Source organism: Vidua macroura, unplaced genomic scaffold, assembly GCF_024509145.1.
Source record: "Vidua macroura isolate BioBank_ID:100142 unplaced genomic scaffold, ASM2450914v1 whyUn_scaffold_183, whole genome shotgun sequence".
NCBI lineage: Eukaryota > Metazoa > Chordata > Aves > Passeriformes > Viduidae > Vidua > Vidua macroura.
In genome coordinates, this window is record NW_026530569.1 from 1 (window position 1) to 26,607 (window position 26,607).

Sequence of the window (26,607 nt, forward strand, 5' to 3'; positions counted from 1 at the left end):
GGATTTCTGGTGGTTACTTTGGGGTCCTGGGGGTTATTTTGGGATATTTTGGGGACATTTTGGGGTGCTTGAACCCCTAATTTCCCCCCCAGGATTACGAGGTGGTCCTGCAGTGCCACCCCACCCCACAGGGCAGAATTTTTTCAGTTTATTTGGGTATTTTTGGTTTTCTGGGGATATTTTGGATTTCTGGTGGTTACTTTGGGGGTCCTGGGGGTTATTTTGGGATATTTTGGGGACATTTTGGGGTGCTGAACCCCCAATTTCCCCCCCAGGATTACGAGGTGGTCCTGCAGTGCCACCCCCACCCCCACAGGGCAGAATTTTTTCAGTTTATTTGGGTATTTTTGGTTTTCTGGGGATATTTTGGATTTCTGGTGGTTACTTTGGGGTCCTGGGGGTTATTTTGGGATATTTTGGGGACATTTTGGGGTGCTGAACCCCCAATTTTCCCCCCAGGACGACGAGGTGGTCCTTGCAGTGCACCACGACGCTGCTGAAGGAGCAGCTCAAGCTCTGCCTGTCGGTCGAGGGCTTTGGGAACCGCCTGTGCTCGCTGGAGCCCCACCTCCAACGCACAGGTGCGACCCCCAAAATTCGGGGGGGGGGACCCCCAAAATTCGGAGAAGGGGCCCGGGAGGCTGCGGGGACCCCAAATCTGGGGGGGTTTTGGGGGGTCTGAGGGAGGGTTTGGAGGCGGGGACAGCCAGGGATGGGGTCTGGGGGGAACCCCTGAGTTTTGGGGTGGGGGCATGCGGCGTCCCACGGGTGAGGGAGGGTCCCCCGCGACCTCTGACCCCCCGGTGTCCCCCCAGAACGTCCCCCCACGACCTCTGACCCCCGCTTTGTCCCCAGAATGTCCCCCCCGACCTGGCCGTGTGCTGCTTCGTGCTGGAGCAGTCGCTGTCGGTGCGGGCCCTGCAGGAGATGCTGGCCAACAGCTCCGAGATCGGCAGCGAGGTGGGTCTGGGGTCCCTCCGGGGATCTGGGGAACCCCCCCCGAGGGGATCTGGGGGGCACTAGAGGTGCTTTGGGGTCCCTAACAGGAGATTTGGGGGTGCCGCGGGGCACTGGAGGTGGGTGGAGGAACTTAAAGAGGGGATTTGAGGGGCACTAGAGGCGGGTCAGCGGTCCCAAAGGGGATTTGGGGGGCACTAGAGGCGGGTCTGGGGTCCCAAAGGGGATTTGGGGGGCTGCTCCAGGTGGGTCTGGGGTCCCAAAGGGGATTTGGGGGGCACTAGAGGTGGGTCTGGGGTCCCAAAGGGGATTTGGGGGGCACTAGAGGCGGGTCTGGGGTCCCAAAGAGGATTTGGGGGCACTAGAGGTGGTTTGGGATCCTTTAAGAGGGGATTTTGGGGGGCTGGAGGGTGGATTTGGGGGGCCCGAGGGGTCCCAGGGGGCTCTAGAGGTGGGTCTGGGGTCCCCAAATCCCAGTCTGGGGTCCCACCGTGGATTTGGGGGGCTCTAGAGGTGGTTTGGGGTCCTTAAGAGGGGATTTGGGGGGTCCTGGAGGGGTTTTAGGACCTTTGGGGGTTGTTGGGTTGGGTTTGGGGGTCTTGGAGGGGTTTTGGGGTGCCTGAAGGAGTTTTTGGGGGGTTTAGGTTCCTGTGGGGTTCCCGGAGGAGTTTTTGGGGTCTTTTTTGGGGGGTTTAGGATCCTGAGGGGTTCCTTGAGGAGTTTTTGGGGTCCTTTTTGGGGGGTTTAGGACCTTGTGGGGTTCCTGGAGGGTTTTTTGGGGGGTTCAAGACCCTGAGGAGTTCCCGGAGGAGTTTTTGGGGTCCTTTTTGGGGGATTTAGGACCCTGAGGGGTTCCCGGAGGAGTTTTTGGGGCCGGGTTTAGGATCCCGCAGAGACCATGAAAATTCTGGGGTTTCCTTGAGGAGTTTTTGGGGTCCTTTTTCTGGGTGGGTTTTTTTTTTTTTTTGGGGGGGGGGTCCCCGGTGTTTTTGGGGGGTCGCAGCCACCCCCCGTGACCCCCCCTCTTCTCTCCCCCCGCCCACCCAGGGGGTCGATCTGGATAAGTGGGTAGGTGCCACTGTGGTGTGGTGACCCCAAATCCTCATCCTCACCTTCATCACGCCCTTCCTCCTCCTCCTCCTCCTCCTCCTCCTCACCCACCCCCCCAAATTTTGGGGGGGGGGGGCTCTGCCCATCCCGCATGGACCCAGGGGTCCGGGTGTGCCCCCTCCCCCCAGTCCCATCCCATCCGCAGCCCCCCAAAATTCCGCATGGACCCCAAAGTGTGAGCGCGGGGGGGGGGAGGAGCATGGGGGGACCCCAAAAAGGGGGGATCCCAAAAAAGGGGGATCCCAAAAAGGCGGGATCCCAAAAAAAAGGGATCCCAAATCCCCCCATGGGCATGGGGAGATCCCAAAAAAGGGGGATCCCAAAAAAAGGGCATCCCAAATCCCCCCATGAGCATGGGGGATCCCAAAAAAATTTGGGGAGCCACACATGGGGTGACCCTGAAATTTTGGGATCCCAATTTGAGGGAACCCCAAAAAAGGGGGATCCCAAAAAAAGGGGAGATCCCAAATCCCCCCATGAGCTTCCCCAAAAAATTGGGGAGCCAGACACGGGGTGACCCTGAAATTCGGGGTCCCCAACTTGGGGGAACCCCAATAGGGGGGATCCCAAATCCACTGGGGGGGACCCCAAATGGGGGGGGATCCCAAATCCACCAGGGATCCCAAAAAATCGGGGACCCAGACGTGGCATGACCCCGAAATTTGGGATCCCAAATTGGGGGAAAAACTCAATACGGGAGTGACCCCGAAATGTGGGATCCCAATTTGGGGGGGCCCCTGAAATTTGGGATCCCAGTCTGGGGGAAGCCTCAATATGGGAAGGGCCCCCCCAAAAAGGGAGACCCTCAATATTAAGGGGATCCCAAAAGTGGGACCCCCAAATTTGTGGGGATTTCAATGGGGTGACCCCGAAATTGGGGATCTCGACATGGGGTGACCCCGATGGGGAGTGGGACCCTAAAATTGGGGACCCCGAAATCAGGGGAGTCCTCAATTTTGGGAGGGAACCCACCACGACGGGGACCCCGACATGAGGGGGGGTCCAAGGCACGGTGCACCCCAAAACGAGGGGGGTGCAATGCACAGGAGACCCCAACACGGGGGGAGACCCCAAAACAAAGGGGAGACCCCAAAAACAAAGGGGGAGACCCCAAAACAAGGGGGCAGCGAAGCACAAGGAGCTGTATCTGAAACATGGAGCCCACAGGGGGCGTTTTATGGGGTTCAAGGTGTTTTTTTTGGGGGGGTCCAGGAGGCCTCGGGGGGTTTTGGGGTGCCCTCCTTGACCCCCCCCCGTGCCCCCCAAGTCCTCCCAGGGTGGGGGTCACCGGACGCTGCTCTACGGCCACGCCATCCTGCTGAGACACTCGCACAGCGGCATGGTGAGTTTGGGGGGGGGGTTTGGGGGGGCCACCAGGGGTTTGGGGGGCTCGGGGGGATTTGGGGGGGCTCGGGGGGATTTGGGGGACCCCCCCAAACAACCGCGTGTCCCCCCAGTACCTGAGCTGCCTGACCACCTCCCGCTCGGTCACCGAACAAACTGGCCTTCGACGTGGGGCTGCAGAAGGACGCCGCAGGTAAAGGGGACCCCGAGGGTTCCTGGGGTGCCCCCCAGGTGGGGGGGCGTTGGGTTTGGGGTGTTTTTGGGGGTCGTCCCCCCCTCCCCCCCCGCGGTTTTTTGGGGGTGCCGATTCGGGGGTGTGCCCCCAGGTGAGGCGTGCTGGTGGACGATGCACCCGGCGTCCAAGCAGCGCTCGGAGGGGGAGAAGGTTCGGGTGGGAGACGACCTGATCCTGGTGAGCGTGTCCTCGGAGAGATACCTGGTGAGAGGGGACACCTGGGGACACCTGGGGACACCTGGGACACCTGGGGGACACCTGGGGACACCTGGGACACCTGGGGACAGGGGGGGACAAGTGGGGACACGGGGATCCCCTGAGCTGATCCTGGTGAGCGTGTCCTCGGAGAGATACCTGGTGAGAGGGGACACCTGGGGACACCTGGGACACCTGGGGACAACTGGGGACAGGGGAGACACGGGGGGACACGGGGGGACAGGGGGGGAAATGGGGGGACACGGGGGGACACGGGGATCCCCTGAGCTGATCCTGGTGAGCGTGTCCTCCGAGAGGTACCAGGTGAGAGGGGACACCTGGGGGACACCTGGGACACCTGGGACACCTGGGGACACCTGGGGACACCTGGGGACACCTGGGGACAGGGGGGGACAAGTCGGGACACGGGGATCCCCTGAGCTGATCCTGGTGAGCGTGTCCTCGGAGAGATACCTGGTGAGAGGGGACACCTGGGGACACCTGGGACACCTGGGACACCTGGGGACACCTGGGACACCTGGGACACCTGGGGACACCTGGGACACCTGGGGACACCTGGGGACAGGTGGGGACACGGGGGGACACGGGGATCCCCTGAGCTGATCCTGGTGAGCGTGTCCTCGGAGAGATACCTGGTGAGAGGGGACACCTGGGGACACCTGGGACACCTGGGACACCTGGGGACATGGGGGACACGGGGGGACACGGGGGGACACGGAGATCCCCTGGGCTGATCCTGGTGAGCGTGTCCTCGGAGAGATACCTGGTGAGAGGGGACACCTGGGGACACCTGGGACACCTGGGGACACCCTGGGACACCTGTGTCCCCTGTGTCCCCTGTGTCACCTGTGTCCCACCCGTGTCCCACCTGTCCCAGCACCTGTCCACGGCCTCCGGGGAGCTCCAGGTGGACGCCTCCTTCATGCAGACCCTGTGGAACATGAACCCCAACTGCTCGGGCTCCGAGGAAGGTGACGCCTGAGGCACCCCAATATTTTGGGTGGGGGCGGGGAGGGGGGTCCTTTGGGGTGTCCCCAACACCCTGACACCCCCACCCCACCCCACCCCACCCCGAAATGTCCCCGCAGGTTTTGTCACCGGCGGCCACGTCCTGCGCCTGTTCCACGGCCACATGGACGAGTGCCTGACCCCCACGGCCCCCGAGCAGGGCGAGGAGCGCAGGTGGGGCTGTCCCCAGCTTGTCCCCCAAATTTGGGGGTGGGGGGGGACACGCGGGGAGGGGGTCCCCAGCTGGCTGTGACCCCCCCCCCCCCCCCACACTTTGTCACCCCCCCCAGCAGCGTTGTCAACTACGAGGGCGGCGCCGTGTGCGCCCACGCCAGGTCCCTGTGGCGCCTGGAGCCCCTGCGCATCAGGTAGGGGACACGGGGGGACACGGGGGGACACGGGCTGTCCCCACCCCCCGGGGACACTGGGGACACCTCTGTGGGGTCCCCCCCGTGGAGCCCCAGGTGGGATTTGGGGTCCCGGGGTGTCCCCAGGCTGCGACATCGTGTCCTGTCCTGGTGTCACCTGTCGGCATCTCCTCGTGTCCCCACGTCGCTGTGACGCACCTGCGTGTCCTCAGCCTGTGTCCCTGTGACCCCTGTGTCCCCTTGTGTCCCCTCGTGTCCCCATGACCCATCCCTGTGTCCCCCTGTGTCCCCTGTGTCCCCATGACCCCATCCCTGTGTCCCCTGTGTCCCCTGTGTCCCCGTGACCCATCCCTGTGTCCCCTGTGTCCCCGTGACCCGTCCCTGTGTCCCCTGTGTCCCCCAATGTCCCCATCCCTGTGTCCCCTGTGTCCCCTTGTGTCCCCGTGACCCATGCCTGTGTCCCCTGTGTCCCTGTGACCCGTCCCTGTATCCCCCTGTGTCCCCCAATGTCCCCATCCCCGTGTCCCCCAGTGTCCCCATGACCCCATCCCTGTGTCCCCGTGACCCATGCCTGTGTCCCCTGTGTCCCCTTGTGTCCCCATGACCCATTCCTGTGTCCCCTGTGTCCCCTGTGTCCCCTTGTGTCCCCCATGACCCATTCCTGTGTCCCCTGTGTCCCCTGTGTCCCCTTGTGTCCCCCATGTGTCCCCATGACCCATCCCCGTGTCCCCTGTGTCCCTGTGACCCGTCCCTGTGTCCCCTGTGTCACCCCCACGTCCCTGTGACAAATCTGCATGTCCTCAGCCTGTGTCCCCTGTGTCCCCCCTGTGTCCCCGTGACCCGTCCCTGTGTCCCCTATGTCACCCCACGTCCCCATCACCCATCCCTGTGTCCCCTCGTGTCCCTGTGACCCATCCTGTGCCACCCCATGTCCTCATGTCCCCATGACCCATCCCTGTGTCCCCCCCACGTCCCCATGACCCATTCCAATGTCCCCCAGTGTCCCCATGACCCATGACCCACCCCCGTGTCCCCTGTGTCCCCTGTGTCCCCCCAATGTCCCCATCCCCATGTCTCCTCTGTCCCCCCTGTGTCCCCCATGACCCATCCCCGTATCCCCTGTGTCCCCCAATGTCCCCATGCCCGTATGCCCCGTGTCCCCTCACATCCCCATGACCCATCCCCGTGTCCCAGTGTCCCCATGCCCCATCCCCGTGTCCCCACCCCCCTGGTGACAGCAGTGTCCCCTCGCCGTGTCCCCCAGCTGGAGCGGGAGCCACCTGCGTTGGGGACAGCCCTTCCGCCTGCGCCACGTCACCACCGGCCGCTACCTGGCGCTGACCGAGGCCACCGGGCTGGCCATGGTGGAGGCCACCGCGGCCAACACGCGCGTGGCCACCTTCTGCTTCCGGGCCTCCAAGGTGGGAGTGTCCCCTGGATGTCCCCAACCCTTGTCCTGGTCCCTGTGATTGTCACCTGGATGTCCCCAGCCTGCTCCTGCTCCCTGTCCTCGTCCCTGTCCCTTGGAATGTCCCCCTGGATGTCCCCAAACTGCTCCTGGTCCCCATCCTGGGAATGTCACCTGGATGTCCCCAAACTGCTCCTGGTCCCTGACCCTGGGGATGTCACCTGGATGTCCCCAAACTGCTCCTGGTTCCCATCCTGGGAATGTCACCTGGATGTCCCCAACCCTGTCCTGGTCCCTGTCCTGTCCCTGTCCCTGGGAATGTCCCCTGGATGTCCCCAGCCCCCTCCTGGTCCCTGTCCCTGGGGATGTCACCTGGATGTCCCCAAACTGCTCCTGGTCCCTGTCCCTGGGGATGTCCCCTGGATGTCCCCAACCCTGTCCTGGTCCCTGTCCTGTCCCTGTCCCTGGGAATGTCCCCTGGATGTCCCCAACCCCCTCCTGGTCCCTGTCCCTGGGGATGTCACCTGGATGTCCCCTGGATGTCCCCAACCCTCTCCTGGTCCCTGTCCTGTCCCTGTCCCTGGGGATGTCCCCTGGGTGTCCCCAGCCCCCTCCCGGTCCCCTCCCTGACCTCGCTGACCGTGCCCACCCCACCCCACCCCTCGTGCCCCCCCCGCGCCCCCCGGCCCCGCAGGAGAAGCTGGAGACGACCCCCAAAAGGGACATCGAGGGCATGGGGCCCCCCGAGATCAAGTACGGCGAGTCGCTGTGCTTCCTGCAGCACGGCGCCAGCGGGCTCTGGGTCACCTACGCCGCCCCCGACCCCAAGGCCCTGCGCCTCGGCCTGCTCAAGAGGAAGGTGGGACCCCAAAATCCCCGCGGGGACCCCAAAATCACCGGGGGGGGGGGGGCTCTGAGGGGGTTTGGGGGGGAGTTTTGGGGGGTTTTAGGGGGTTTTGAGAGTACTGAGAGGCGCTAAGATGGGTCTAGGAGGGCGCTGGGGGGGTTTTGGGGTCTCTGAGGGGATCTTTGGGGTTTAGGAGGATCTTTGGGGTCCCCAAAAATCACTTGGGGAGGGGCTCTGAGGAGATTTGGGGGAGTTTTGGGGGGTTTGGGGGGTTTTAGGGGGTTTTGAGAGTACTACTGAGAGGTGCTAAGATGTGTCTAGGAGGGCTTTGGGGGGGTTTTGGGGTCTTTGGGGGGGTCTTTGGGGTTTAGGAGGATCTTTGGGGTCCCCAAAATCACTTGGGGAAGGGCTCTGAGGAGATTTGGGGGAGTTTTGGGGGGTTTTGGGGGGTTTTAGGGGGTTTTGAGAGCGCTGAGAGGCACTAAGATGGGTCTAGGAGGGCTTTGGGGGGAGTTTTGGGGTCTTTGAGGGGGTCTTTGGGGTTTAGGAGGATCTTTGGGTTCTTTTGAGGTGCTCAAAACGTTCTGGGCGGGCTTTGGGGGAGGAGTTTTGGGGAATTTTGAGGCGTTTTTGGGACTCTCAGCAGCGCTGGGACGGCTCTAGAGAGGCTCTGGAGCATTCCTTGAGACTTTTGGGGTCTCCGCGGGTTCAGGGGGGTCTCTGGGGTCCAGGGGAGGGGTCTCTGGGGTTTGGGGGTCCCCTGTGACCCCCCCCTTTGCCCCCCCCAGGCCATCCTGCACCAGGAGGGGGCACATGGACGACGCGCTGACCCCTGAGCCGCTCGCAGCGCCAGGAGTCGCAGGCGGCTCGGATGGTCTTCAGCACCACGGGGCTCTACGGGGCCTTCATCAGGTCTGGGGGGTCCTGGGGGGGGGTCCTGAGGGGTTCTGGGGGGTTCTGGGGGGTCCTGGGGGGGTCAGAACCTCTCCTGGTGGGGTCAGAACCTTCCGGGGGCCCTGGGGGCCAAGGGGATGGTCTTCAGCACCACGGGGCTCTACGGGGCCTTCATCAGGTCTGGGGGGTCCTGGGGGGGGGTCCTGAGGGGGTCCTGAGGGGGTCCTGAGGGGGTCCTGGGGGGTTCTGGGGAGTCCTGGGGGTGTCAGAACCTCCTGCGGGGGTCAGAACTTCCTCGGGGTCCTGGGGGCCCTGGGGATGGTCTTCAGCACCACGGGGCTCTACGGGGTCTTCATCAGGTCTGGGGGGTCCTGGGGGGATCCTGGGGGTCCTGGGGGGGTTCTGGGGGGGTTCTGGGGATGTCAGAACCTCCTAGAGGGGGCCGGGGGGGGTCAGAACCTCCTGGGGGTCCTGGGGCCCATGGGGATAGTCTTTAGCACCACAGGGTTCTACGGGGCCTTCATCAGGTCTGGGGGGGTCCTGGGGGGGTTCTGGGGGCATCAGAACCTTCTGGAGGGTCCTGGGGGGGTCCTGAGGTGGGGGGGGTGTCATAACATCCTGGGGGGTCCCGCGGGGGGGGGTCCCATGGGGATACCCAGGAGGTGCTGGGGAGTTTTGGGGGTGTTGTCAGGGTGGTCCTGGTGGTCTGACCCCCCCGTCCCCCCCCTCCCCAGGAGCCTGGACAGCCTCCAGGGCCGCCCCCGGGGGTCTCCGCCGCCCCCCCTGCCCCATCGCCGCCGTCATCCTGAGCCTGCGGGACCTGATCGGGTACCTGGAGCCGCCGCCCCCCGAGCTGCGGCAACGAGCAGCGCCAGGGCCGCCTGCGGGCGCTGCGGGCCCGCCAGAGCCTCTTCAGCAGGAGGTGCGACCCCCGGGACCCCCCCCCCCAGACCTGGGAGGGGTTACACTCGGGGTTAGAGGGTTAAACTCGGGGTTAGAGGGTTAAACACGGGGTTAGAGGGTTAAACTCGGGGTTAAAGGGTTACACTCGGGGTTAGAGGGTTAAACTCGGGGGTTAGAGGGTTAAACTCAAGGTTAGAGGGTTAAACTCGGGGTTAGAGTGTTAAACTCTGGGGTTAGAGGGTTAAACTCGGGGGTTAAAGGGTTTAAACCTGTGCCCCAGGGGCAGTCTGGGGGCATGGCCAGGTTCAGGTGATCCAGAGCCTCTTCCAGCAGGAGGTGCGACCCCCGGGACCCCCCCCCCCAGACCTGGGAGGGGTTACACTCGGGGTTAAAGGGTTAAACTCGGGGTTAGAGTGTTAAACTCGGGGTTAGGGTGTTAAACACGGGGTTAGAGTGTTAAACACGGGGGGTAAAGGGTTAAACTCGGGGGGGTAAAGGGTTTAAATTCGGGGGTAAAGGGTTAAACTCGGGGTTAAAGGGTTAAACTCGGGCTTAGAGTGTTGGGGGTCCAGGGTGGGTGTCCCAGTTTGGGGGTCCCGGGGGGGTTCCCAGGGTGTCTGTCCCAGTTCGGGGGGTGCCGGGGGGTCCCACGGGGGGGGGGTCTGACCGCCCCCCCGGGCCGCAGGGGATGCTGACCCTGGTGCCAGTTTGGGGGGTCCCAGGGTGTCTGTCCCAGTTTGGGGGTCCCGGGGGGGTGTCCCAGGGTGTCTGTCCCAGTTTGGGGGGTCCCGGGGGGGTTCCCAGTTTGGGTGTCCCAGTTTGGGGGTGCCGGGGGTCCCACGGGGGGGGGTCTGACCGCCCCCCGGCCGCAGGGGATGCTGACCCTGGTGCCAGTTTGGGGTTCCTAGGGTGTCTGTCCCAGTTTGGGGGTCCCGGGGGGGTTCCCAGGGTGTCTGTCCCAGTTTGGGGGTCCCGGGGGGGTTCCCAGGGTGTCTGTCCCAGTTTCGGGGTGCCGGGGGTCCCACGGGGGGGGTTCTGACCGCCCCCCCGGGCCGCAGGGGATGCTGACCCTGGTGCCAGTTTGGGGTTCCCAGGGTGGGGTGTCCCATTTTGGGGGTCCCGGGGGGGTGTCCCAGGGTGTCTGTCCCAGTTCGGGGGTGCCGGGGGTCCCACGGGGGGGGGTCTGACCGCCCCCGCGGGTCGCAGGGGATGCTGACCCTGGTGCCAGTTTGGGGGTTCCCAGGGTGGGTGTCCCAGTTCGGGGGTCCCGGGGGGGTTCCCAGTTTGGGTGTCCCAGTTTGGGGGGTGCCGGGGGTCCCACGGGGGGGGTCTGACCGCCCCCCCGGGCCGCAGGGGATGCTGACCCTGGTGCTGAGCTGCATCGACCGCCTGAGCGCCTACAGCACCGCGGCGCAGTTCGGGGAGGCCGCGGGCGAGGAGGCGGCGGCCGCCTGGAAGGAGATCGTCAACCTGCTCTACGAGCTGCTGGGTGCGGCCGGGGGGCACGGCCGGGCATGTGGGGCGGGATGGGGGCATGTGGGGGCGCATACGGGGGGATGTGGGGCGCATATGGGGGGATGTGGGGCGCATACGGGGGGATGTGGGGCAGATACGGGGGGTTATGGGGGCAGATACGGGGGATGTGGGGCAGATGCGGGGGGATGTGGGGCACATACGGGGGGATGTGGGGCGCATACGGGGGGATGTGGGGCAGATACGGGGGGATGTGGGGCAGATACGGGGGGTTATGGGGCAGATACGGGGGGAAGTGGGGCAGGTGTGGGTGCTATGGGGCAGGTGTGGGTGCTGTGGGGCAGGGCTGACCCCCCGTGCCCCCCCAGCCTCGCTGATCCGGGGGAACCGAGCCAACTGCGCGCTGTTCTCCACCAACCTGGACTGGCTGGTCAGCAAGCTGGACAGGCTGGAGGCCTCCTCGGGTCAGTGGGGCGGCCGTGGGGGCTCCTGTGGGGCTGAGGACCCTCCTGTGGGGCTGGGGGAGTCTCCTATGGGGCTGGGGAAGGATTCTGTGGGGCTGGGGGGAGGATTCTGTGGGGCTGAGAACCTTCCTATGGGACTGGGAGGGATTCTATGGGTCTGGGATCCCTCCCATAGGTCTGGGGTCCCCCCGCCGTGGGTCTGGGGTCCCTGCCGTGGGTCCGAGCGTGCTGTGGGTCTGGGGTCCCCCCCCGCCGTGTGTCTGGGGTCCCTGCCGTGGGTCTGGGGCCCCCGCCGTGGGTCCGGGGTCCCCCCCGTGGGTCCGGGGTCCCTCCCGCCGCGGGTTCGAGCGCGCTGTGGGGCTGGGGTCCCTGCCATGGGGCTGGGGTCCCCGCCGTGGGTCCGGGTGCCCCCGCCGTGGGTCTGGGGTCCTCCCGTGGGTCTGGGGTCCCCCCCGTGGGTCCGGGGTCCCCGCCGTGGGTCCCCCCGCCGTGGGTCCCGGTGCCCCCGCCGTGGGTCTGGGGTCCCTCCGTGGGTCCCCCCGCCGTGGGTCCGAGCCGCTGTGGGGCTGGGGTCCCCCCGTGGGTCTGGGGTCCCTGCCGTGGGTCCGGGGTCCCCCCCCGTGGGTCTGGGGTCCCCTCCGTGGGTCTGGGGTCCCCCCCGTGGGTCCGGGGTCCCTGCCGTGGGGTCCGGGGTTCCCGCCGTGGGTCCGGGGTCCCCCCCCGTGGGTCCGGGGTCCCCTCCCGCCGCGGGTTCGAGCGCGCTGTGGGGCTGGGGTCCCTGCCATGGGGCTGGGGTCCCCGCCGTGGGTCCGGGTGCCCCCGCCGTGGGGTCTGGGGTCCCTCCCGTGGGTCTGGGGTCCCCCCCCGTGGGTCCGGGGTCCCCGCCGTGGGTCCCCCCGCCGTGGGTCCCGGTGCCCCCGCCGTGGGTCTGGGGTCCCTCCGTGGGTCCCCCCGCCGTGGGTCCGAGCCGCTGTGGGGCTGGGGTCCCCCCGTGGGTCTGGGGTCCCTGCCGTGGGTCCGGGGTCCCCCCCGTGGGTCTGGGGTCCCCTCCGTGGGTCTGGGGTCCCCCCCGTGGGTCCGGGGTCCCTGCCGTGGGTCCGGGGTTCCCGCCGTGGGTCCGGGGTCCCTCCCGCCGTGGGTCCGGGGTCCCTCCCGCCGTTGGGTCCGAGCGCGCTGTGGGTCTGGGGTCCCCGCCGTGGGTCCGGGGTCCCCGCCGTGGGTCCGGGGTCCCCCCCGTGGGTCTGGGGTCCCCTCCGTGGGTCTGGGGTCCCTGCCATGGGTCCGGGGTCCCCCCCCGTGGGGTCCCCCCGCCGTGGGTCCGAGCCGCTGTGGGGCTGCCCCACGGCAGGCATCCTGGAGGTGCTGTACTGCGTGCTGATCGAGAGCCCCGAGGTGCTGAACATCATCCAGGAGAACCACATCAAGTCCATCATCTCCCTGCTCGACCAAGCACAGGCCGCAACCACAAGGTGGGCGGGGGCTGCGCCCCCACAGGGTGTGCCCAGGTGTGCCCGGGTGTGCCCGGGGTGTGCCCGGGTGTGCCCAGGGGTGCCCAGGTGTTCCCAGCTGTGCCCAGGTGTGCCCCCAGTTGCCCCCAGCTGCCCCCACCTGTAGTCAGGTGTGCCCAGGTGTGCTCAGGGGTGTCCCCAGCTGTGCCAGGTGTGCTCAGGTCTGTCCCCAGTTGCCCCCAGCTGCTCCAGCTGTCCTCAGGCATGCCCAGGTGTGCCCAGCTGTGCCCAGGTGTCCCCAGCTGTGCCCAGGTGTGCTCAGGTGTGTCCCCAGCTGTGCCAGGTGTGCTCGGGTGTGCCCGGGTGTGCCCAGGTGTGCTCAGGTGTGTGCCCAGCTGTGCCCAGCTGTGCCCAGGTGTGCTCAGGTGTGTCCCCCCCAGGTGCTGGACGTGCTGTGCTCGCTGTGCGTCTGCAACGCCGTGGCCGTGCGCTCCAACCAGAACCTGATCACCGAGAACCTGCTGCCGCGCCGCGACCTCCTGCTGCAGACCGGCAATGGTCAACTACGTCACCAGGTGGGGCCGGGGGCCCTGGGGGCATCGGGGGGTCCTGGGGGGCTTCGGGGTGGTGGGGGGGGGTCCTGGGGAGGGGGGTTTGGGGGTTTTTGGGGTTTTTTTGGGGGGTTTTGAGCCGTTTTCAGGTGGTCTGGAGGTTGTTGAGGTGCACTTGGATGTTCTTGAGATGTTCCTAGGAGAACCTGGGGACACCTGTGGGGGTTTGGGGGGGTCCTGGGGGGCTTCAGGTGGTGGGGGGGTCCTGGGGAGGGGGGTTTTGGGGTTTTTTTTTGGGGGGTTTTCAGCCGTTTTCAGGTGGTCTGGAGGTGGTTGAGGTGCACCTGGGGTTCCCAAGGTGGAATTTGGGTTCTCATGGTGGGATTTGGGGTTCCCAAGGTGGGATTCGGGTCTCTCGGGGTGGATTTGGGGTTCCCAAGGTGGAATTTGGGTTCTCATGGTGGGATTTGGGGTTCCCAATGTGGGATTTGGGGTTCCCAAGGTGGGATTCGGGGTTCCCAAGTTGGGATTCGGGGGTTCCCAAGTTGGGATTCGGCGTTCCCAGGGTTGAATTTGGGATGTCTCAGTGTGGGATTTGGGGTTCCCAAGGTGGGATTTGGGGTTCCCAAGGAGGAATTCGGGTCTATCGGTGTGGGATTCGAGTCTCTCGGGGTGGGATTCGGGGTTCCCAAGGTGGGATTCGGGGTTCCCAATGTGGGATTTGGGGTTCCCAAGGTGGGATTTGGGGTTCCCAATGTGGGATTCGGGGTTCCCAAGGTGGGATTTGGGGTTCCCAATGTGGGTTTCGGGGGTTCCCAAGGTGGGATTTGGGGTTCCCAAGGTGGGATTCGGGATTCCCAAGGTGGGATTCGGGGTTCCCAAGGTGGGATTCGGGGTTCCCAAGGGGCCTGTCCCCGTTCCCCCGCAGCGTGCGCCCCAACCTGTTTGTGGGGACGGCGCCGGGCTCGACGCAGTTCCGCTGCTGGTACTTCGAGGTGGCCGTGGAGCGCGCCCGGCCCTTCGTCACGCCCGTGCCCACCCACCTGCGCGTGGGCTGGGGGGCGGCCGGGGGCTTCCGGCCCCGCCCCGGGCGGGGGGCGCGGGCTGGGGGGGGCAACGGCGCCGGCGACGACCTCAACTCCTTCGCCTTCGACGGCCTCCACCTGTGGACAGGTGAGGAGGGGGCTCCTGGGACCAGCCCGGGACCACCCAGGGAACCCCCTGGGACCACCCCGGGGACCACCCAGGGAACCCCCTGGGACCACCCAGGACCACCCCGGGACCACTCTAGGGCCACCCTGGGAATCCCCCAGGACCACCTCAGGAACCCCCCGGGACCACCCCGGGACCACCCTGGGAACCCCCTGGGACCACCCCGGGACCACCCTGGGAACCCCCCTGGGACCACCCTGGGACCACCCCAGAACCACCTTGGGACCACCCCGGGACCACCCTGGGAACCCCCTGGGACCACCCCGGGACCACCCCGAGACCACCTTGGGAACCCCCCGGGACCACCCTGTGACCCCCCCTGTGACCCCTTGTGACCCCCTGTGACCCCCTGTGACCCCTGTGACCCCTCTGTCCCCCCAGGGGGGGTCCCCAAGGCCGTGGCGTCCCCCCAGCGCCGGGCTCTGGCCGAAGGGGACGTGGTCAGCTGCTGCCTGGACCTGGGGGTCCCCCTGACCCCTGTGACCCCCTGTGACCCCCCCTGTGACACCCCTGTGACCCCCTGTGACCCCCCCTGTGACCCCCTGTGACCCCTGTGACCCCTCTGTCCCCCCAGGGGGGGTCCCCAAGGCCGTGGCGTCCCCCCAGCGCCGGGCTCTGGCCGAAGGGGACGTGGTCAGCTGCTGCCTGGACCTGGGGGTCCCCAGCGCCTCCTTCCGCCTCAACGGGGCCCCGGTCCAGGGGGTCCTCGAGGGCTTCAACCTCGACACCCTCTTCAGCCCCGTGGCCAGCTTCTCGGCGGGGGTCCGGTGAGCGGGGGGACACCCCCAAATTGGGGGGTGGGACCCCTGAAAAGGGGGTGGGAGGGGGCTGGGACCCCTAAAGCGAGGGGTGGGATCCATAAAGTGGGGGGTGGGATTGTTAAAGGAGGGGCTGAGACCCCTAAAGTGGGGGGTGGGACCCCTAAAATAGAGGGTGAGATCCTTAAAGGAGGGGCTGAGACCCCAAAAATGGGGGGTGGGACCCCTAAAAGGGGGCTGGGACCCCTGAAAGGCGGTGGGACCGCTAAAGTGGGGGGGTGGGACCCCTAAAGTGGGGGGTGGGACTGAGTGGCTCTGGGGGAGGATGGGGTGTGGGTCCGGGGGTCTCTGTGGGGTCTGTGGGGTCTCTCTGGGTCCAGGTCTCTCTGGGGGGGTCTGTGGGGTCTCTATGGGTCCGGGTCTCACTCGGGGTGCCCCTGTCGCCCCCAGACTCCGGTTCCTGCTGGGGGCGGTTCTGTGGGGTCTGTGGGGTCTCTATGGGTCCGGGTCTCTCTGGGGCGGTTCTGTGGGGTCTCTCTGGGTCCGGGTCTCACCGGGGGTGCCCCTGTCGCCCCCAGACTCCGGTTCCTGCTGGGGGGGTCTCTATGGGTCCGGGTCTCACTGGGGGGGTCTGTGGGGTCTCTATGGGTCCGGGTCTCACTGGGGCGGTTCTGTGGGGTCTGTGGGGTCTCTATGGGTCCAGGTCTCACTGGGGGGGTCTGTGGGGTCTCTCTGGGTCCGGGTCTCACCGGGGGTGCCCCTGTCGCCCCCAGACTCCGGTTCCTGCTGGGGGGGGTTTCTATGGGTCCGGGTCTCACTGGGGGGGGTCTGTGGGGTCTCTCTGGGTCCAGGTCTCACTGGGGGGGTCTGTGGGGTCTCTCTGGGTCCGGGTCTCACTGGGGGGGTCTGTGGGGTATCTCTGGGTCCGGGTCTCTCTGGGGGGGTCTGTGGGGTCTCTATGGGTCCGGGTCTCACTGGGGCGGTTCTGTGGGGTCTGTGGGGTCTCTATGGGTCCAGGTCTCACTGGGGGGGTCTGTGGGGTCTCTCTGGGTCCGGGTCTCACCGGGGGTGCCCCTGTCGCCCCCAGACTCCGGTTCCTGCTGGGGGCGGTTCTGTGGGGTCTGTGGGGTTTCTATGGGTCCGGGTCTCACTGGGGGGGTCTGTGGGGTCTCTCTGGGTCCAGGTCTCTCTGGGGGGGTCTGTGGGGTCTCTCTGGGTCCGGGTCTCACTCGGGGTGCCCCTGTCGCCCCCAGACTCCGGTTCCTGCTGGGGGGCCGCCACGGCGAGTTCCGTTTCGTGCCGCCGCCCGGCTACGCGCCCTGCGCCGAGGCGCTGCTGCCCCGGGAGCGGCTGCGGCTGGAGCCGCTGACCGCGTACCGCGGCTCGGCCCCGCCCGGGGCCCGCAGCCTCCTGGGGCCCAGCCGGGCCCTGCCCCACACCGCCTTCACCCCCTGCCCCGTGGACACCTGCCAGGTGCGCGGGGAGGGGGGCGTGGAGAGGGGTGGGAGGGGGTTTGGGGGGATGGAAGGGGGACTGGGGGGAGTGGGACAGGGTTTAGGGGGGTTTGGGGGGTTTTGGGGGATGGAGGTGGGGTTGGGACAGGGTTTTGGGGGGTTTGGGGGATGGAGATGGGATTGGGACAGGGTTTTGGGGGATTTGGGGGGATGGAGGTGGGGTTGGGATGGGGTTTTGGGGGGTTTTGGAGGATTTTGGGGGATGGAAGTGGGATTGGGAGAGGGTTTTGGGGGGTTTGGGGGATGGAGATGGGATTGGGACAGGGTTTTGGGGGGTTTTGGGGGATTTTGGGGGATGGAGATGGGATTGGGACAGGATTTAGGGGGGTTTGGGGGGATGGAGGTGGGGTTGGGACGGGGTTTTGGGGGGTTTTGGGGGATGGAGATGGGATTGGGACAGGGTTTTGGGGGGTTTGGGGGATGGAGATGGGGTTGGGATGGGGTTTTGGGGGGTTTTGGGGGATTTTGGGGGATGGAAGTGGGATTGGGACAGGGTTTGGGGGGTTTGGGGGATGGAGATGGGATTGGGACAGGGTTTGGGGGGTTTGGGGGATGGAGATGGGATTGGGACAGGGTTTTGGGGGGTTTTGGGGGATTTTGGGGGATGGAGATGGGATTGGGACAGGATTTAGGGGGGTTTGGGAGGGATGGAGATGGGATTGGGACAGGGTTTTGGGGGGTTTTGGGGGGTTTGGGGGGATGAAGGTGGGATTGGGACAGGGTTTGGGGGGTTTGGGGGGATGGAGGTGGGGTTGGGACAGGGTTTAGGGGGGTTTCAGGGGGTTTTGGGGGGCTGGAGGTGGGATTGGGGGAATTGGGATAGGGTTTGGGGGTTTTGGGGGGGTCCAACACCCCCTTTCCCCCCCCAGATCGTGCTGCCCCCACACCTGGAGCGCATCCGGGAGAAGCTGGCGGAGAACATCCACGAGCTCTGGGCCCTGACCCGCATCGAGCAGGGCTGGACCTACGGGCCTGTGAGTGGGGCACCCCAAAATCCCCCGGGAACCCCAAAATCCCCTGTGGAACTCCAAAATCCCCTGGGAACCCCAAAATCCCACCAGGGGAACCCCAAAATCCCCTGTGGAACTCCAAAATCCCTTGGGAAACCCCAAAATCCCCCCCGGGAACCCCCAAAATCCCACCAGGGGAACCCCAAAATCCCCCCCGGGAACCCCAAAATCCCCTCGGAGAACCCCAAAATCCCCCATTTGGTGTCCTTTGGAGGGGTGCCCAGATTGAGGTCCCTTTTTGGGGCTCCCTAAATTGGGGTTGCCCCTTTTTGGGATCCCTTTTTGGGGTCCCCCAAGGCCTGGTTCCATTTTGAGGTGATCCCGTGGGGTGCTTTTGGTGGATCCTTTGGGCCTTTCCCCTTTGGGTCTGTTTTTGGGGGGGTCCCTGGCTGGGCTGGGGGTGGTCCCGGTGGCCAGGAGGTGTTTTTGGGGTGCCCCAGGTCCGGGATGACGTGCAGCGCCTGCACCCCTGTTTGCTGAGCTTCCACAGCCTCCCCGAGCCCGAGCGCGGCTACAACCTCCAGATGTCGGGGGAGACCCTCAAGTAAGGGGGGGACCGGGAAATTTGGGGGTCCCCCACCTCTTTGGGGGACCCCCTGGGAAAGGGGAAGTGGGTTTGGGGAGGAATCACCCCAAAACGGAGTGGGTTTGGGGTCCCCTCTGAGCCTGGGGGTGGTGGGGATGGTTTTGGGGTTCAGACGGTTTTGGGGTCCCCCCTCACCTCAGACTGGGGGGGCTTGGGGGGGGTTTGGGGTTCAGACGGTTTTGGTGTCCCCCCTCACCTCAGACTGGGGGAACTTCGGGGGGTTTTGGGGTCCCCCCCCTCATCCTGAGCCCCCTGGAGTTGGGGGTGCTGGATTTGGGGTAGGGGGCCTTTGGGGAGGGGTCGGAGATTTGGGGGTGCTGATTTTTGGGGTGTCCCCAGGACGCTGCTGGCCCTGGGCTGCCACGTGGGGATGGCGGACGAGAAGGCTGAGGAGAACCTGAAGAAGATCAAACTGCCCAAAACGTGGGTTTGGGGGGGCTGGGAGGGCGTGGGGGGGTCCCAGTCTGGGGGGGTCCCTGTAGGGGATCCCAGTTTTGGGGTCCTGGAGGAGCTTCTGGGGGGTCCCCATAGAATGAGGGGGTCCCTCAGGTGTGTCCCCCCCATTCTTACCATGTCCAACAGGTCAGGGTTGGGTTGGGATGTCCCCGTTGGGTTGGGATGTCCCAGTTGGGTTGGGACACCCCAGTTTGGACACCATTGAAGAGGTTTGGGGTCCCCACAGGTGGGGGGGGTCCTGGGCGTCCCGGGGTGGTCCCACAGGTGTGTCCCCCTCCCCAGGTACACCATGTCCAACAGTCAGGGTTGGGTTGGGATGTCCCCGTTGGGTTGGGATGTCCCAGTTGGGTTGGGATGTCCCAGTTGGGTTGGGATGTCCCAGTTTGGAGACCACTAAGGATGTTTGGGGTCCCCACAGGTGGGGGGGGTCCTGGGGGTCCCGGGGTGGTCCCACAGGTGCGTCCCCCTCCCCAGGTACACCATGTCCAACAGTCAGGGTTGGGTTGGGATTTCCCAGTTGGGTTGGGATGTCCCAGTTGGGTTGGGATGTCCCAGTTGGGTTGGGACACCCGAGTTTGGACACCATTGAAGAGGTTTGGGGTCCCCACAGGTGGGGGGGGTCCTGGGCGTCCCGGGGTGGTCCCACAGGTGCGTCCCCCTCCCCAGGTACACCATGTCCAACAGTCAGGGTTGGGTTGGGATGTCCCCGTTGGGTTGGCATGTCCCAGTTGGGTTGGGATGTCCCAGTTTGGAGACCACTGAGGAGGTTTGGGGTCCCCACAGGTGGGGGGGGTCCTGGGGGTCCCGGGGTGGTCCCACAGGTGTGTCCCCCTCCCCAGGTACACCATGTCCAACGGGTACAAGCCGGCGCCGCTGGACCTGTCTCACGTGCGGCTCACGCCGGCCCAGCTGACCCTGGTCGATCGCCTGGCCGAGAACGGCCACAACGTCTGGGCTCGGGACAGGGTCCAGCAGGGCTGGACCTACAGCACCACCCAGGTGGGGACCCTGGGGACCCTCTGGGGACCCCCTGGGGACCCCCACCCACCCTCGACCTCCCCAGAAACACCCCTTGTCCCCTTGGTGTCACCGCCCTGTGTCCCCATGGCCGTGTCCCCGTGTCCCCACATCCCTGGGGATGTCCCCCTGTCCCCACACCCCGAGCCTGCTGTCCCCATGTCCCCGAGCCCACTGTCCCCGTGTCCCCACATTCCTGAGCCCAGTGTCCCCATGTCCCCACACCTCCGGGGGTGTCCCCAATCCCCTGAGCCTGCTGTCCCCAATCCCCCAAGCCCGCTGTCCCCATGTCCCCACACCTCTGGGGGAGTCCCCAATCCCCCGAGCTCAGTGTCCCTGTGTCCCCACACCTCTGAAGGTGTCCCCATGCCCCGAGCCCGCTGTCCCCGTGTCCCCACACCCTGAGCCCGCTGTCCCCGCGTCCCCAGGACATCAAGAACAAGCGGAACCCGCGGCTGGTCCCCTACAACCTGCTGGACGAGGGGACAAAGGCCACCAACCGCGAGAGCCTGTGCCAGGCCGTGCGGACCCTGCTGGGCTACGGCTACAACATCGAGCCCCCCGACCAGGAGACGCGTGAGTGGGGCCGGGGACGCGCTGGGGACGTCGGGGAGCTCTCGGTACCTTTGGGGTGCCGTTTTTGGGGGTCTCTGTGTCCCGTTTTGGGCTGCGGACACCCCTGTTCCCCCCCAGCCTCGCAGGGTGCGGCTCCCGGGGGTCCCCGCGCCCCCCGGCCGCGGCTGTTCCGGGCGGAGCGGGGCTCTCTGGGTGCCGTTTTGGGCTCTCTGGGAGCTGTTTTGGGGCTCTCTGGGTGCCGTTTTTGGGCTCTCTTGGTGCCGTTTTTGGGGCTCCATGTCCCCTTTTTGGGGCTCCATGTCCCATTTCTGGGTGCTGACCCCCTGTTCCCCCCCAGCCTCGCAGGGTGCGGCTCCCGGGGGTCCCCGCGCCCCCCGGCCGCGGCTGTTCTGGGGGGAGCGGGGCTCTCTGGGTGCCGTTTTTGGGCTCTCTGGGTGCTGTTTTTGGCTCTCTGGGTGCCGTTTCTGGGGCTCCATGTCCCGTTTTTGGGGCTCCATGTCCCGTTTTTGGGGCTCCATGTCCCGTTTCTGGGTGCTGACCCCCCGTTCCCCCCCAGCCTCGCAGGGTGCGGCTCCCGGGGGTCCCCGCGCCCCCCGGCCGCGGCTGTTCCGGGCGGAGCGGAGCTCTCTGGGTGCCGTTTTTTGGGGCTCCATGTCCCGTTTTTGGGGCTCCATGTCCCGTTTTGGGGTGCTGACCCCCCGTTCCCCCCCCAGCCTCGCAGGGTGCAGTCCCCGGGGGTCCCCGCGCCCCCCCGGCCGCGGCTGTTCCGGGCGGAGCGGGGCTCTCTGGGTGCTGTTTTTGGGCTCTCTGGGCGCCGTTTTTGGGCTCTCTGGGTGCCGTTTTTGGGGCTCCATGTCCCGTTTTGGGCTGCTGACCCCCCCCGTTCTCCCCCAGCCTCGCAGGGTGCGGCTCCCGGGGGTCCCCGCGCCCCCCGGCCGCGGCTGTTCCGGGCGGAGCGGGGCTCTCTGGGTGCCGTTTTGGGCTCTCTGGGTGCCGTTTTTGGGGCTCCATGTCCCATTTCTGGGGTTCCATCCCCCGTTTCGGGGTTCCATGTCCCGTTTTTGGGGCTCCATGTCCCGTTTTTGGGGCTCCATGTCCCGTTTCGGGGTGCTGACCCCCCTGTTCCCCCCCAGCCTCGCAGGGTGCAGTCCCCGGGGGTCCCCGCGCCCCCCGGCCGCGGCTGTTCCGGGCGGAGCGGGGCTCTCTGGGTGCCGTTTTGGGCTCTCTGGGTGCCGTTTTTGGGGCTCCATGTCCCGTTTTGGGTTGCTGACCCCCCTGTTCCCCCCCAGCCTCGCAGGGTGCGGCTCCCGGGGGTCCCCGCGCCCCCCGGCCGCGGCTGTTCCGGGCGGAGCGGGGCTCGGCCGTGCGCAGCGGCCGCTGGTACTTCGAGTTCCAGGCGGTGACGGCCGGCGAGATGCGCGTGGGCTGGGCCCGGCCCGGGCTGCGCCCCGACACCGAGCTGGGCGCCGACGACATGGCCTTCGTGTTCAACGGGCACCGGGTGAGGCGCGGGGACACCCCGAGGGGACGCGGGGGACACGGGGGACACGGGGGACACGGGGCGGGACATGCAGGGACACTCAGGGACACTCGGGGACATGTGGGGACACTCAGGGACACGGGGGACACGGAGGGGACAGCTGGGGACACGGCGGGGACATGCAGGGACACGGGGGACACGGTGGGGGGACAGCCGGGGACACGGCGGGGACACGCAGGGACACGCAGGGACACTCAGGGACACTTGGGGACATGTGGGGACACGCAGGGACACGGGGGACACGGCAGGACACGGGGGGGACATGGAGGGACACGGAGGACACGCAGGGACATGGCGGGACAGGGGGGGGACAGCCGGGGACACGGTGGGGACATGAGGGGAACACAGGGGGACATGAAGGGGACACGTGGGGACGCTCAGGGACATGCAGAGGCACACAGGGACACGGCGAGGGGACAGCCGGGGACACGGCAGGGACAGCCAGGGACACGGCGGGGGGGACATGCAGGGACACTCAGGGACACTTGGGGACATGTGGAGACACTCAGGGACACGGGGGGGACACGCAGGGACATGGCGGGACACGGCAGGGACACGGAGGGGGGACACGCAGGGACATGGCGGGACACGGGGGGGACAGCCGGGGACACGGCGAGGACATGAGGGGAACACAGGGGGACATGAAGGGGACACGTGGGGACGCTCAGGGACATGGGGGGACATGCAGGGACAGGTGGGGACATGCAGAACCTGTATGGGACACTTGGGGACACTCAAGAACCCCCTAAGTCCATTGGGACCCCCAGAGTCCATTGGGACACGTGACTCCCCAATGTCCCCATCACCCCAGGTCCCCCTGGGTCCCACTGTCACCTTCTGTGACCCCCTGGTGTCCCCTGTGACCTCCCTGTGACCCCTGTGACCTCCCTGTGTCCCCTGTGTCCCCTGTGATCCCCCTGTGACCCCTGTGACCCCCCTGTGACCCCCCGGTGTCCCCGGTGTCCCCAGGCCCAGCGGTGGCACGTGGGGGGCGAGTCCTTTGGCCGCTCGTGGCAAGCTGGGGACGTGGTGGGTTGCCTGATCGACCTGGGCGAGTGCCACATGAGCTTCACCCTCAACGGGGAGGTGCTGATCGGGGACGGCGGCTCCGAGGTGGCCTTCAGGGACTTCGAGGTGGCCGACGGTGAGGGGGGGGCCCGGGCTTGGTGACCCCCCGCCCCCCCCGGTGTCACCTGGGGCTGGGGGAGGAGGGGGAGTGAGTCTGGGGGCTTCAGAATTGGGTCTGGGGGCACCAGGGATGGGTCTGGGGGCACCAGGGGTGGGTCTAGAGGCTCTGGGGTGGGTCTGGGGGCTTCAGAATTGGGTCTGGGGGATCCAGGGGGCACCAGGGATGGGTCTGGGGGCTCTGGGGTGGGTCTGGGGGCTTCAGAATTGGGTCTGGGGGATCCAGGGATGGGTCTGAGGGCACCAGGGGTGGGTTTGGGGCCTCTGGGGTGGGTCTAGAGGCTCTGGGGTGAGTCTGGGGGCAGCAGAAATGGGGCTGGGGGCTTCAGGAATGAGTCTGGGGGCTCCAGGGATGGGTCTGGGGGCTCTGGGGTGGGTCTGGGGTCCCTGGGGTGGGTGGGGGTCCCGGTTCTGATCCCCCCCCCGTGCCCCCCCAGGCTTTGTCCCCGTGTGCAGCCTGGGGCTGGGCCAGGAGGGCCACCTGAACCTGGGCCAGGACGTGGGTCTGGGGGCTCTGGGGTGGGTCTGGGGTCCCTGGGGTGGGTGGGGGTCCCGGTTCTGACCCCCCCCCCCGTGCCCCCCCAGGCTTTGTCCCCGTGTGCAGCCTGGGGCTGGGCCAGGAGGGCCACCTGAACCTGGGCCAGGACGTGGGCACGCTGCGCTACTTCGGCATCTGCGGCCTGCAGGAGGGCTACGAGCCCTTCGCCATCAACATGAAACGGCCCATCGCCCTCTGGTTCAGCCACAGCCTGCCCCAGTTCATCCCAGTGCCCCCCGAGCACCCCCAGCTGGAGGTGAGGGGTCTCTGGGGGGGGGTTTGGGGTCCCCATCGCCCTCTGGTTCAGCCACAGCCTGCCCCAGTTCATCCCAGTGCCCCCCGAGCACCCCCAGCTGGAGGTGAGGGGTCTCTGGGGGGGGGGTTTGGGGTCCCCATCGCCCTCTGGTTCAGCCACAGCCTGCCCCAGTTCATCCCAGTGCCCCCCGAGCACCCCCAGCTGGAGGTGAGGGGTCTCTGGGGGGGGGGGTTTGGGGTCTCTGGGGGGGATTTGGGGTGTTAATGGAGTACCTGAAAGTCCCCAAGTGTCCCCAAAACGGTGTGAAGTGTCCCCAAAACGGGGGGGTGACACCCATTCTGGATGGTTCCCCATCACTGAGTGTCCCCAAAACAGGGTGAAATGTCCCCAAAATGGGGTGAAATGTCCCCAAAATGGGGTGAAGTGCCCCCAAAATGGGGTGAAGTGTCCCCAAAACGGGGTGACACCCATCCTCAAGGGGTTCCCCGTCCCTGAGTGTCCCCGAACAGGGTGAAGTATCCCCAAAACGAGGTGAAGTGCCCCCAAAATGGGGTGAAATGTCCCCAAAACGGGGTGAAGTGCCCCCAAAATGGAGTGAAATGTCCCCAAAACAAGGTGAAGTGTCCCCAAAACGTGATGAAATATCTCCAAAACGGGGTGAAGTGCCCCCAAAACGGGGTGAAGTGTCCCCAAAACGCGATGAAGTGTCCCCAAAACGGGGTGAAATGTCCCCAAAACGGGATGAAGTGTCCCCAAAACCGAGTCCCACCCATCCCCGGCGGATCCCCCGCTCCAGCCCGGCCGTGTCCCCCCGGAGCCAGCCCCGGTGCCACCCCCGGTGCCTGCCGCGGTGCCAACCCCGGTGTCCCCCCCGGTGCCAGCCCCGGTGTCCCCCGCGGTGTCCCCACAGGTGACCCGCCTGGACGGCACCGTGGACACCCCTCCGTGCCTGCGGCTGTCGCACCGCAGCTCCGGGACCCCCGCGGCGCCCCCCGAGCTGCTGTTCCTGCGCCTCAGCCTGCCGGTGCAGTTCCACCCCACCTTCCGCTGCACCCCCGGGACCACCCCCCTGCCGCAGGCGCCCCCCCCGGAGCCCCCCGAGGATGCGGCGGCCGAGCCCCTGTCCGAGTTCGAGCGGCTGCGGCGCTCGGCCGGGCCCCGCAGCGCCGAGGGCGACGAGGGCGCCGAGAAGGGATCCCCGGGGGGAGCCCCCGGGGCCGCCCCCCGGGAACCGCCCCGCGGCGAGAACGAGAAGGACGCGACCACCGAGAAGAGCAAGACCAGGAGGGGGTGCGTGGGGTGGGGGGCGGCAGAGAGGGGTGGGGGCCACTGCTGGGGGGTCCCCAATAACCCTGAGGGGCAGCAAAAGGGGGTGCGTGGGGTGGGGGGCGGCAGAAGGGGGTGTGGGGGCCACTGCTGGGGGTCCCCAATATTCCTGAAGGGGGTGCGTGGGGTGGGGGGCGGCAGAAGGGGGGTGTGGGGGCCACTGCTGGGGGGTCCCCAATGACTGTGAGGGGCAGCAAAAGGGGGTGGAGGGCACTGCTGGGGGGGTCCCCAATATTCCTGAAGGGGGTGCGTGGGGTGGGGGGTAGCAGAGGGGGGTGGGGGCCACTGCTGGGGGGGTCCCCAATGACCATTAGGGGGGTTCATGGGGTGGGGGGTACCAAAAGGGGGTGGGGGCCGCTGCTGGGGGGGTCCCCAATAACCCTGAGGGGCAACAAAAGGGGGTGGGGGCCACTGCTGGGGGGTCCCCAATAACCATGAGGGGCAACAAAAGGGCGTGGGTGGGTGGGGCTGTGGGGTCCCTGAGGGGTCCCCAATCCCTGAGGGTCCCCAAAAAGGGGATGACACCCATCCCTGGGGGGGTCCCTGAGCATCCCCACTGTAGGGGGTTCCCTGGATGTTGGGGGTTCCGTGGATGTTGGGGGTTCCCTGGGGGTCCCTGAGGGTCCCCAGAGTGGGGTGACCCCCCCGGTGCCCCCCCAGGTTCCTATTCAAGGGCCGCAAGACGCCGTTCACGCCCCCCCCCCGCGCCCCCTCCCGTGCCCCGGCTGGAGGAGGACGTGGTGCCCGACGAGCGCGACGACCCCGAGGTCATCATGAACACCACCACGGTATGGGACCCCCAAAACCCCAAAACACCCCAAAACCCCCCAAATCCCCCAAAGCCCGAGGTCATCATGAACACCACCACGGTATGGGACCCCAAAAACCCCCAAAACACCCCAAAACCCCCCAAAATCCCCCAAAATCCCCCAAAGCCCGAGGTCATCATGAACACCACCACGGTATGGGACCCCCAAAACCCCCCCAAACCCCCCCAAATCCCCCAAAAATCCCCCAAAATCCCCCAAAGCCCGAGGTCATCATGAACACCACCACGGTATGGGACCTCAAAACCCCTAAAACACCCCAAAATCCCCCAAAGCCCAAGGTCATCATGAACACCACCACGGTATGGGACCCCCAAAATCCCCCAAAACCCCAAAACCTCCTGTCCCCACCACTTACTCCCTGTCCTCCCTCTGTCCCTGTCCCTTTCCCCATGTCCCCATGTCCCTGACCCTGTCCCCTGTCCCTTTCCCTGTCCCCTCTGTCCCCGTGTCCCCTGTCCCTCTGGCTGTCCCCTGACGCTGTCCCCATGTCCCCATGTCCCCTGTCCCTGAGGCTGTCCCCGACCCTGTCCCCATGTCCCTGGCAGTGTCCCCATGTCCCTGACCGTGTCCCCTGTCC

At 66.6% G+C, this 26,607-nt stretch overlaps 1 protein-coding gene across 1 annotated transcript in view; it reads left to right on the forward strand.

Annotated features, from left to right (window-relative positions):
• Positions 1-459: 459 nt before the first annotated feature.
• LOC128802780 (ryanodine receptor 1-like) overlaps positions 460-26,607 on the forward strand; it is a gene marked incomplete at its 5' end in the record, with an annotated part of 79,021 nt that continues 52,873 nt past the window's right edge. Inside the window, 40 exon segments of the mRNA XM_053969346.1 lie at positions 460-474; positions 476-562; positions 564-581; positions 856-960; positions 3,335-3,409; positions 3,525-3,563; positions 3,565-3,604; positions 3,738-3,850; positions 4,740-4,833; positions 4,951-5,044; positions 5,161-5,238; positions 6,503-6,659; positions 7,341-7,505; positions 8,282-8,299; positions 8,301-8,324; positions 8,326-8,405; positions 9,122-9,145; positions 9,147-9,246; positions 9,248-9,309; positions 10,279-10,369; positions 10,644-10,779; positions 11,132-11,227; positions 12,576-12,676; positions 12,679-12,696; positions 13,116-13,229; positions 13,231-13,250; positions 14,155-14,399; positions 15,013-15,205; positions 16,450-16,669; positions 17,580-17,684; positions 18,161-18,264; positions 18,646-18,729; positions 19,602-19,761; positions 20,208-20,355; positions 21,645-21,856; positions 22,865-23,039; positions 23,666-23,874; positions 24,785-25,164; positions 25,861-25,894; positions 25,896-25,988. Coding sequence (XP_053825321.1) covers positions 460-474; positions 476-562; positions 564-581; positions 856-960; positions 3,335-3,409; positions 3,525-3,563; positions 3,565-3,604; positions 3,738-3,850; positions 4,740-4,833; positions 4,951-5,044; positions 5,161-5,238; positions 6,503-6,659; positions 7,341-7,505; positions 8,282-8,299; positions 8,301-8,324; positions 8,326-8,405; positions 9,122-9,145; positions 9,147-9,246; positions 9,248-9,309; positions 10,279-10,369; positions 10,644-10,779; positions 11,132-11,227; positions 12,576-12,676; positions 12,679-12,696; positions 13,116-13,229; positions 13,231-13,250; positions 14,155-14,399; positions 15,013-15,205; positions 16,450-16,669; positions 17,580-17,684; positions 18,161-18,264; positions 18,646-18,729; positions 19,602-19,761; positions 20,208-20,355; positions 21,645-21,856; positions 22,865-23,039; positions 23,666-23,874; positions 24,785-25,164; positions 25,861-25,894; positions 25,896-25,988 — 4,326 coding nt within the window.